Below are 12,234 nucleotides of genomic sequence, written 5' to 3' on the forward strand. Positions count from 1 at the left end.
GACGTGCGACCGTACAGTCAAAACGGTCGCACGTCTTCCATACACTTTGCGATTATCGTGCGATCGCAGTATTTCCCGCGATAATCGCACAGTGTATGGGCACCTTAAGGCTCCTAACTCTGTTCCTGTAACGTCCAGATTGGCTCCCTTGAATTCTGTTGCATATTTGTCTATATGAAGTGGTATAATGACAACTCATTACCTTCCTTTCCTGAGTAAGAAAATTAAAATGACTGACTGCAATTCGTAAATGCACTCTGAAGGAGTTCAATGACATTACGGTACAGAGCTAGGCTGGCTGTAGATGGGCCACATTTGTATGACTAGTTTTAGAGTACAGCAGCTCCTAGTGCACTTTGACACTACTTGGGATTTTAATCTGAAAAATGCATTCAAGTACCTTAAAGAAGAACTCCAGGAAAAAAAAACTGTATTAACCCTTGCAGTGGGGCTACCCCCCACCTCCCCCATAACTTAACCCTTCTAGTGCAGTAGCCCCACAGAAAGGGTTAATAACATTTTAACCGGAGTTCTTCTTTAACTATTAACACAATGTATCTTATTTGTGTATCACTAATCTATATCCTCAAATCATCTCTGAATTCATGCTGACACTCTACTTCCTTTTGGAGGGGGGCTACTTTTGTTGCCCATGGATGGTCCCTGTGTGTGTTGTAAAGTAGCCACCAATCCAAGCTCACTCCCGTGAGGGACTAAAATCTCAATACAAATTAGTGAACTAAACATGAGATTGTAGTCCATCACAGGAGTGAGCTTGGAGCGGTGACTATTTTACAACACACACAGGGACCATGGGGAACAAAAGTAGCCACCCTCCAGAAGGAAGGACAGTGTCAGCACCAATTCAGAGATGATATGAGGATCTACAGCTGAGTGATACACAAATAAGATACATTTTTGTTAAAAGTTAAGGTGCCTGAGGCGTTAGACTGACAACCAGCATATTGTTAAAGGAGAACTATGGGGTTAGGGCTTGGTAGGACACAAACTAGCTTCCTCGCGGTATACTGAGACGCCGCAGCCGGAACGGATCCCGACAATTGTGTCTGGATCCACCCAGCTGAGTGAGTGACAGCTGTCTCTGCCTATCTAGAGGCAGAGCCAGCTGTACCCGCCCCCTCCCCCGTCTGTTCTGCCAGTCAGCGCTGGATGATCGGACAGCCGAGGGGGGAATCCAGTCCCTTCCCTGTCACGGCTCTCTGCCGGCACAAGATCGAGAAGTGAGCGAGCGCCGATATGTGTTCGCTCACTTTCCGATCTACTGAGCCGACCTGTGACAGTTTCATTGTCACAGGTCGGCTCAGATTATGAGGCTGAGTGAAAATCAAACCCCCACAGTGGCGTCATACATTCGGAGATATCTGTGAATGTAATGATTACAAGTCCCATCTAGGGCTTTCAACTAACGATTATTTTCATAATCGATTAGTTGGCTTATTATTTTTTTATTAAATACCATCGGTAATTTAAAATAAAATACACAAATGCAGTGTTATAAACATAAAGTTTACTTCAGAATAAAACTGCATGCACAATTTTGCAATTGCACTGCACTGGAATGGTGCATTGCAATCGGCATTGCATTGGCATTGCGGTATCGCGCATTCCGGTACGGGCAATCACACTGCGGGTGGAGGCACAACTGGGGTGCCATTGAATTGAATGACACCGCAACACACCTTCCGCACCGGGCAACTTTATTTATGTTTTAACTTTTTTTAAACTATTTTTCAAATGGTTTTATTTTTACTTTATTGTTAGGGGCTTTGGGGACATATCACGGGTCTAAACAGACGCCTGATATTTCCCTTTTGAAATAAAAAAGGAGAGTCTTCAATCTCTTTTTCTGCAGCCCCAGCACTCAATGAACAGGAAGCATTCACTACAGAGGCTTCCTATTCATTCATAAATGGAGGACATACCAGATACTCACAATCATGAATCAACAGGAAGTGATGTAGAGCACTTCCTCTTTGATCATAATTGGGGACACAGTATCTGAATACTATGTCCTAAGTTATATACAAGCATCGATAAATCAGTACTGATCACTGCGGTATTTGTTCTCCACAGGGAAGGATCGGCAAGAGCTCCAGAGTGGCGGGAGTAGAGCCGATGCGGCAGCAGCAGGGAGGTTGGGGGGAGCTCTTCTCACCACTGGGCGGCGGCTGCAGGGGTCTATGTTCCCTCCGATCCCTGCTGGGAGCAGCAGGGATCGGAGGGGATTGAACCCAGATCAACTAATCAATAATGCGAATTGTTGACAACAATTCTCATTATCAATTACTAACAACAAAATCGATTAGTTCTTTCAGCCCTAGTCTCATCTGCTGCTGTGGCAAAGGGACTCACAAAACTCAAAGGTGTACAAGTGTGGTGATGTCACAGCACTTGTAGTCCATTGATCACTTCCTCCAACCCCATACCTCTCAGGATGTAAACAATACAGGAACCTGAGCATTGCACCTATTGCAACCGCACTGAATGTGGCTGCAAAACTCTGCAGGCTGCAATGCAAAAATGTAGTAATTTTATTTATATAGTATGGATACATTTATTACATTTTGGAAAAGGTTGACTATGTCTTTAACTACAATAAATATAGCTGTGATAGGAACCGAAGCACGCACAGTCTCATATCCACAGAATAAAATGTATACTTTGCCATTATTTCTTTATTATATATAAAATGAAATAAATGATGTGTAGGTTGCATGTTACAGTGAGGTTATCGGAAAATACAAGTGCTGCGTGAATGAACTGCAGGCATTTTACAGACACAAAACTCCATAGCCTGGGGCTGTCCCTGTACTCCAGGCAGTACAGGAAGTCTGCGAGTTCAGAGATCTCAGGATAGGAGCCACACACAATGCCAGTCGGACACAAAGAATCGGTCCTATGTTCCCGGCCGGCCAGGCAGAGAGGTCGCACTCCGCTAGAGGGCGCTGTCGGTGTTCTGTGGAAAGAGCCAATTCAGGCTCTCCGGGATGGTGATGGTGGTTGTTTGGTCCCCAGAGATGGGCGCTCCTGTATAGGACATCCTGGGGAGGGATTGCCGGGATCACGTTGTTCCAGGTTAGGTGGTGCTGATCACCGGGGCCATGTATTGTTCTTCTCCGGTGCTCATCCTCCAAACTGTCCGTTATCAGAGCCCTGAGGGCGGTGCAAAGTTATTCCTGCACCAAGCAGCATGATGCTCCATGCCATTGTGTGGCCTAGGAGTGATTTCTGGGTGAATGTTGTATGTGAGCCCTCAGGCTTCCTTTGTACAGGTATACTGTTTATAGTGTCAGATCATCAGCACAATGTACTTTTATAAGGTTTAAATGAGATGTAAACAAACCCTAAGTCCCCGTTCACACCTAAGCGTGGTGGGAACGTGTATCATGCATGTTTGCTGCGCGTTGCCTATTAATTTCAATTGGTTCCTGCACGCGCAACAAATGTAAAAAATTCTGACATTTTAACGTGCTGGAAAACAATGCATTTGCCTGGCCGCGTTTAGGGTGTAATGGCGCTACATGCATTTTTTTTACTCAAAGCGTGCGTTGTTTCCTCAGTTTGGGGAGGGTTCACGGAACACTGAGGTGTGGACGGGTACTGAGAACTCCTTCTAACAGGCGGTTGGGCTGCAGTGTTAAGAAGCTGCCTAACTGGACGTTATGTCCACATACAAGCTAAACGAGTAGCTGCGTGCAGTTTGTGTGCGTTCAGAACCGCCATCCCTGGACACAACACAATGGGCGAAATTAACAGAGGGTTGAGATGAAAAAAATTGTTGCATTTTCTGCACACCAAATTTACAGCGTTCTAAGATGAGTTCTATGTGGTATTGTACCAGCTGCGTCAAATTGCGTTAAAAGTGCTCTGTGACAGTTTCTATAAATGTCTGATTGCGTGCGCCAAAATAATGAAGCGCTTGTGCCAATATTCTACTTTATCAACTGTGAATGTAACAGACCAAATGTGACCATAGAAGGGCAATGATGTCACCAGCATCCCACCCCTTTGTTTACGTGGAACTGCACAGCTGGGAATACCCTGGCCGCAGATGATTGACCCGGAAATATTGGCCTGTTGTTTTTTTTGGGGGACCATTTTTAGATTTCAGTTTCTCGTTATTGTTTTTTGGAACGGCCACTTGAAGTCTCAATGGTAAGCTCGTGTGACAATGCTGGAGCACTGTTGGGAGATGGAGACAAATTGTTGTTACCCTATAACAGGAAGTTCTTTTCGTCCTGGTGTAATGAGACTGATCATGTGATGGAGGCAGGTTGCCCCTCCTGTTGTAAATACCGGGCACAGGAAGTGACAACTGTTTTACATGTAGCAGAACAGGAGATGCTTAAGGTCTTCTCATCTATGGCATGCTGAGGAGATGTCTGAGCACATACAGTACATATGCTTCCTTATCTGTGTGACGCAGAGGTACAATCACACCAACTGTTTGGAGAGTAAATGTTCTGTCTCTGTTGCTCTTGGAGTGTTCCGCTCACTTCCTGTGTGGTAAAATGTTGTCAGCAGGACAGAAAGTTAGGGTAGAAGTTTCTAGGGCCCTGTTCACACCTAGGTGTGAGCTTAGCTAGGTGATGTAGAAGTGTTTTTTTCGTTTGTGTGCGTTTTTTATGTGCGACTTGTATTATATGTGTAAAAAAGTCAAGGCAACTGGACTTGCTGTATTTTTCTTGAAGACGTTTCACTGGTCATCCAACCAGCTTTCTCAAAGTCCCTCTAGTGGAGTGCAACCTCTGCCTGGCTGGCCGGGAACATAGGACCAATTCTTTGTGTCCGCCTGGCATTGTTTATGTGTCCAAGCACCTAACCGATCCCACCTAGGACCTAACCGATCCCACCTTGCCCCTGCACAGATGCATACTTACCGAGTTACAAAGTGCCCAGCCTCTGTTGTTTGTTAACATCCCACTATGAACGCCTGCCTGTGACTTGTATGAGACCTTCTCCCAGTCGGGAGATAGAGGTAAATGAGCCCCATAGAACTCGATGGGAATTTCCTACATCGGCAGGGCCAGGACTGGAACCCCTTTGCCACAGGATGTACGCATACAGCCAGGTCTGTTGGAACTTGGTAAGTACATAACTGTGCAGGGGGAGGTTGAGATCTGTTCGGTCAACTCAAAGGGGCCAAAAGGATAGGTGCGTTTTGTTTTAAAGTCTACGTATCCAATAAATTCTATGGGGCAAAAAAAACCACATGATTCTGTCCCAAAAGCTCATATACTTTATTGAGCATCACGCGACAGTCTGAAAGCGACACGCAACTCAGGCGTGAACCAGCCCATTGAGAATATTGACAAAACGCTCACCTGTGAATGGGGGCTAACGAAGCCCCTTGTATCAGTAAAAACCTGGTTCTAATGTTTCCCCACTGTATCCAAAACTAAAAAAGTTTTGGCTTCACATAAACTAACACTTTTGTGATCTGTTCTCCAGCTCCGGCACTTCCACCATGGCTTCCAAAGGCCAGCCCGTTCGTGCAGAAGAGACAGCTGTGCAGGTAGCTGTCAGAGTCCGTCCATTGCTCCCTAAAGAAGTGCTCCATGGACAGCAGTCTTGTGTCCACATTGACCCCGACAAGCAAAGTCTAACTCTGGGCACCAACAGACACTTCCACTTCAAGGATATTCTGGATGAATTGTGCAGCCAGGAGACGGTGTACAGCTGCTGTGTGCAGCCTTTACTTGAAGCTTTCTTTCAAGGGTTCAATGTCACTGTAGTAGCGTATGGGCAGACAGGATCAGGAAAAACGTACACCATTGGAGAGGCAAGCATATGTGAGTATGTCAGTTGTCACCACTAACCATGAACCTTTTTTTTTCTTATTTTTGTCATACTTAATTATTAGCACTCACTTATTACACTTTCTCAGGGTTTTTATAGTAAACTTCTCATGGTGGAAATATTGCAACTGTCATTGTGTCCTCTTTGTGCCAATGCTGCTTGTCTGGCATTGACGGGGCTCAGTACTTCTTACCGTGTTTCCCCGAAAGTAAGACCTACCCCGAAAATAAGACCTAGTGCTATCTTCGGGGATTTCTGTAATATAAGACCTACCCCGAAAATAAGACCTAGTTCGGGGTAGGTCTTATATTACAGACATCCCTGAAGATAGCGCTAGGTCTTACCTTCGGGGTAGCTGCACATGTAACTAGATTTTACATGTGAAGACCGGCCGCAGCTCCCTCCCACCCGCTCGCCCGCCCACCTACCCGCATGCCAACCTATCTGTTGCTCTCTGCATGGCATCAGAGCGGAGAGGCAGCTCCCTCCCGCCCCCCTGCAATGGACCCAGAGCAAGCTTGCAGCAAATTAAAGAAAGAAAATTGGCATTTCTTTTCTCTGTAGTTTTTTTTTGTCAGACTTAGAAAGTAGTAAATCCAAAGCATCAGTGCGGCAGCCTGGAGACAACATATTCAGAAGAAGAGGTCAGCAGTAGCAGTTCATATATTTGGCTCCTGACAATGTGCTTTTAATTATGTAGTAAGAAGTGGACTTCAAACAGTTGAACAATGTATGTATTTTTAAATGTAATAAAATGTCATGATTTGTGGTTCTATTATAATTTTGAGGTCTAAACACTAAAATGATGCTTTAAATGGATGCAATATCTAACCAACCGCTGCTGGCAAATACACATTTACATGTCATGAGTGACATGTTATGTATTGTCTTATAGTTGGAAGCACCATATTTAGCTGGAGGATAAACAAGTATCACCAAGTTGTTGTCTGACCAACACAGTGGTTACAGGATGTATATGCATTGTGGCTGAAATTCTGCCCAGTGTGTTCCCACCCATGTCATGCCAAAATGCCAGCAGGGCAAAGAGATCTATTTATACCAGCAACAGACACTAGGCAATGTTATTTTAAAATGGTAATTGTGGGAAATGTTTCTTTTTTGTATACTGATTTTCTGTTATGCATCATAAACATTTGTGGGATTCAAACATGTACGGATAATACTGTAACTACATAACAGGCTACATACAGTTAGGAACGTGCTATTGTAGAATTCTGATGCAGCTTATAGAGATGCATGATTATCCTTTGAGTGTCAGGAGAAGTCAAATACCTGGCTCTTGGATTGTGTCATGTCAAATATATCTGCTTTATATTATTGGAAATTACTGGGCCACTTTAGCAGCAAATTGTTACTGCAAGAACCTCTGTGTGATACTCAGTGCCCACACTGCCAGAACTGCTACACTGCCACAACCAGTGCTTCCAGTAAATAAAACATGTTAACTATTTTATGACTAGAAGTCTTTTATGCCTAGATCCCCTGCACTGGCTTCCAATAGCCCAAAGGATAAAATAAAAAATATTAACAACCACTTGCAAAGCCATCCACAACTCTGCCCCCGGCTATATCTCAAACCTTGTCTCAAAGTATAACCCTAACCTTCCCCTCCACTCTTCCAAAGACCTCCTGCTTTCCAGCTGCCTCATCAACTCCTCCCATGGTCGTCTCCGGGACTTTACTAGAGTCTCTCCCATCCTCTGGAACTCTTTACCCCACCCTGTCTGTCTATCTCCCACTCTGACGGCCTTTAGGCGATCCCTAAAGACTTATCTCTTCAGGGAAGCCTATTCACCTCAAACTAACCACTGAACTATCACTTTCTCAATCAATTCATCCCCACACAGCTACCTCCTCATGTATCACTTGCCCCTCCCTTTTAGATTGTAAGCCCCCCAGGGGCTGGGCCCTCCTTACCATTTTGTTTTCAATTGTATTGTAACTGTAATGTCTTCCTTATATTGTAAAGCGCTGCGCAAACTGTTGGCGCTATATATATCCTGTATAATAATAATCCCCAAACATATTTAAAGAAGAACTCTGGGGAGATACAATCTTAACCCCTGCACTGCAAGGATTAAGTGCTAGTTTTTGTCTAGGGTTAAAAAGAAAAAGTTATAATCATTGAACCTTGGAGCTCTTAGACCAGTCCCTTATATTCTGTTACAACCACCGCTTTATGTATTTGCACATACCTTCCTGAGACTTGTCTGTACGGACAGTATGACAACCTACAGACTTGGTGATATTCACAGATAGTGTCCAACTCAATAACTCTTGACTCAGAGTAGAATCCAATGTATTTTATTTACCATGTCAATACAGAGGACGTGATTCCTTGTCATTCTTAGGCCCCGTTCCCACTGCGCGATTTGCATATTGCGCGACATCGCGAGATGTGCCACGCGATATCGCGTTCAAGCTTCATTGAGCAAGCTTGAATCGCGGCTAAATCCGCTCCAAAAAGGGTCCTGCTGTAGCGACACACGACCCGCGACAGCAGGACCGTTTGCCCCATTGAAATGCATTGGAGCGCGATATCTTGCCACGATATCGCGGGAATTACCGTGCGATAAATCGCTCAATGTGAACGGGGCTTCAGAGTGAAAATACATTCCTATCTTTGCCATTAACAGGATAACACAGACCCCCTTACTTTTCAGAGGGTGGTGTGGAAAGAAAGATTAGAGAGCATTGCTGGGAAGTTTTAGCAGAAGACTGTATACCAATATACAGAAAACAGCAGGGGTGAGACTGAAGATACCATGTATGCACAGATTAAGCTGTAACAATGCTAATCTTACAGTAGTAGCTAGAAATACAGCATAACACAATGAAATGCAATTATATAGGTATGACACTGGATGTGGCAGCACACCTTCTGTCTTGCTCCTCATCCTCTGCAGCAGTCTAAGGTCCCTGAGTCATCACATCCTATACACAGTGTATAGGAGGTGGGGACACCAAGGGACATAACATTGCAGGAGGGGAGGGCAGGCTGGAGTGAGCGCTGTCACAACCTGCTGTATCTGAGGTTCGGGTGAGTATAACTTTATTTATGAACCTAGATACAAATGAGCGCTTAACCCTTGCAGTACACGGTTAGCCCCACTGCAAGGGTTAAGAACTTTTCCCCTAAAGTTCTGCTTTAAGCTATGTCAGCTAACTTGACATTTTTACTTAGTCATTTTTATATATTTTAAGGACATATAAGAATGTAATTGCTATATTGTTTTAATAACAACTCTAATCTGATTTTTGTGTTTTTATTTTAGGCTGACAAATTTGTGGAAATGTATCAGCCTATAATAAAGTTTTATTATGGAAAATTTTAGGGCTGGTAATGATTAAAATTTTCCTGTTCGATTAATGGGAAAAAAAATTAATCGATTATTCGACTAATTTCGATTAAATATAATGCACATACAGAGGGGGGTCTCACCAGAGCTTTGAGGGGGCCTCACCAGGGTAGCAATGCTCTGTGGGGTCTAACTAGCCTTGTTAGACCCACAGAGCCCTGGCAAGATCCCACAGAGCCCTGGTCTCACCAGGGCTCCATGGGGTCTCACCATGGCTTTGTGGGGTCTCACCAGGGCTCTGAGGGGGTCTCACCAGGGTAGCAGGGCTTTTACAGGGTAGCAGGGCTTTTACATTTTACTGTTTTACATGATACATATTATTTGTCTGTACAAACATCTGATGACTAATTTCTCAAATAAATTAACGATAAATCGACGGATTAATCGTTAATTTCCGCACCCCTAGAAAATTTTAGATTTAATATTTTTGTCTTTTAATACTGAAATTGTGTCTGACAATTACAAATATTAAACATATTGCACTGCAGATGGCGCTGAAGCCTGCCGGTGGCAGCATTCATCTGCAGGCTGAGGGCTTCTATTTTCTCAATGAAGCCTCCAGCCAGTAAGTGATCATTATGTCCTACATGAAGCTGAAGGATGGGAAGGGGTTAAATAGACTAACGCCTGCTAGTTAAATGGTTTCATTTATCTAATGTTTTCTTAAATTTTTTTTTTTCTTCCGTCTGTTCCCTTTTTTAATTGGTATTTTTTTAGCTTTCAAAATGCATTTTCCTGTGGAAATATCAAATGTCGCCACAGTCATTTTTAAGGGGTGGGGAGCACAAATGTGGGAATATTGAGCTGTAGGAGTTGTAATGGTAGTTATCTCTAGCACTTTTCTGTAACATATTTCCTTTCTCTGGCTATCTTCATAAGTACATCTTTACTCTTCAACTACACCTATAGTATGTCCACAGTTGCTGCAGCTCTCGCTTGTAATGGCAGTTGTCTCTAGCAGTCTCCTCTAACACATCGCTGACTATCTTCTGTAGTAGGTCTATACCTGTAGCATGTCCACAGTTGCTGCGTGTCTGGCTATCTTTCATAGGATGTACACAGTCTAAAAGACATCTCTAGTGTTAGATATACTGAAAATGATGTGCGTCCCTTTGCTGATGTCATGAGTGATATTTTAGGTCCCTTGTATCTTGCACAGCACTGAAAACAATGCAATTGTTTTTCATTGAATATATAACTATTGTCCAACTATTGTGTGTTAATGTAATCATTTTGTTTTATTTCAGCATCTATCTCAGAAGATGAGCAGGGTATCATTCCACGGGCTATGGCTGAAATTTTTAAACTGGTTGATGAAAATGATCTAATTGATTACAGCATCCGAGTGTCTTATCTGGAAGTCTATAAGGAAGAATTCAGAGATCTCCTGGAGGTGCAGACATCTAATAAAGACATCCTGATCAGAGAGGATGACAAAGGCAATGTTGGTGAGTTACAGTAATAGGATTCACCTTGTTTGAATCATGTTTTCCCACCTTTTTATATATGTATATATTTTTTTTATAATTGTATTGTAAGCACATGGCGCTTGAATAGCTTCAGCCAGGGAATGGCAGCTGCCAGTGGCAAGATTTTGCAGACGGCAGCTGAATGTAAATACAGCAGGTAGTGGGCCGGTGCAATAGCCAGCCTGCTATTGGCCATTTCAAATTGCAATAGACAATAGCAGGCTGGCTACTGCACCCGCCCACTGCTTGCTGTGACCTCCTCCCAGAGTGGAGGAGAGAGCTAGGGGATCCAACCAACTAATCGATTATGAGAATAGTTGTCACTATCGATTAGTTGGTTGCAGCCTTAAAGCTGGGTTCACATCTATGCGCTGTGGGAATGTGTTTTAGAGCAACACTCAAAATCATGCATGCTGTGCCTTGTGGTGCCTTTAATGTAAGAAGCCAATAAATGTTTCATTTAAAAAATGAATTGCAGATGTTTTGGGAACAGCATGCATCTGAGATTTTTAGTGTTGGGAGGGGAAAAAACTTGTTTCAACCTCCTTTTTCTTTTTTTCCAAGTGCTATGCGGTGTGAAGGAGACCGAAGTGGAAGGACTGGATGAGGTTCTTAGTTTACTAGAAGTGGGCAATGCTGCTAAACACACAGGAGCCACACAAGTTAATGCCCATTCCAGCCGCTCGCATACAATCTTCACTGTCACCATGGAGCAGAGGAGAGTCGTTGGGCGAGTCACCAAAATGACCATCGGGGACAATGGTCCTGCCCTTGATTTTGGTCAGGTTCTTTCTTCCAAGTTCCACTTTGTAGACCTGGCAGGGTCTGAACGGATATTGAAAACAGGCAACACTGGAGAGCGGCTGAAAGAAAGCATTCAGATTAACACTGGACTTTTAGCACTGGGCAATGTTATAAGTGCTCTGGGTGACCCCAAGAGGAAGAGCAGCCACATTCCTTACAGGGATTCCAAGATTACCAGGTACTACACAAGATGATAGTACAAGTGTGCTTCACCCTCATTCCCCACTTAATTTCTTGTTCCATATCAACAGATTTTGCCGGCGATGCAATCTATTGCATGGGAAATCAGATCTAGCAGCCTGTTCTCATTGCCAGAATGGCACACTTCTGAGCGCTCTTTAATTAGCATACTTATTTCCTTGCAGGCCAATGTAAATAGTGATATTCCATTTGCTATGGGGAGGTACCAGAGGAATTAGCCAGATTTGCCAACTAGAGGGATCTCAATTGGTGGCCACAATGAAAAAAAAAAAAGGTCAATTCCCATTAACTTCTTGTAATTAGCAATAATATAAAATATTAAAATGTGCTTGTTTATTCTTGCACGTGATGTTGCTTCCTTGGATCATGCACTTTTTAAAATACAGTCCAAGCAGTAAGCTCCCCTACTGAGTAAAAGAATGCATGACAAATGAAAAGGTGTTTCCCTTTTTATATGCAGAATATAAGCCCCTGACTAAAATGGACCAAACATCAGATATATTTTTCATTGCACGCATACATTTATTACCTCTCACAGAGAGATTGCATATTGATGTATA

At 43.4% G+C, this 12,234-nt stretch overlaps 1 protein-coding gene across 1 annotated transcript in view; it reads left to right on the plus strand.

Moving 5' to 3' along the window:
* The first annotated feature begins 5,488 nt into the window (after nucleotides 1–5,488).
* Nucleotides 5,489–12,234, plus strand: part of KIF7 (kinesin family member 7) — a 33,649-nt gene continuing 26,903 nt past the window's right edge. Inside the window, exons 1-3 of the mRNA XM_018571537.1 lie at nucleotides 5,489–5,813; nucleotides 10,448–10,648; nucleotides 11,234–11,651. Coding sequence (XP_018427039.1) covers nucleotides 5,489–5,813; nucleotides 10,448–10,648; nucleotides 11,234–11,651 — 944 coding nt within the window. The remainder of the gene's footprint in view (nucleotides 5,814–10,447; nucleotides 10,649–11,233; nucleotides 11,652–12,234) is intronic.

The sequence above is a fragment of the Nanorana parkeri genome, unplaced genomic scaffold (genome assembly GCF_000935625.1).
Source record: "Nanorana parkeri isolate BGI_ZX_2015 unplaced genomic scaffold, ASM93562v1 scaffold42, whole genome shotgun sequence".
NCBI classification, from domain to species: domain Eukaryota; kingdom Metazoa; phylum Chordata; class Amphibia; order Anura; family Dicroglossidae; genus Nanorana; species Nanorana parkeri.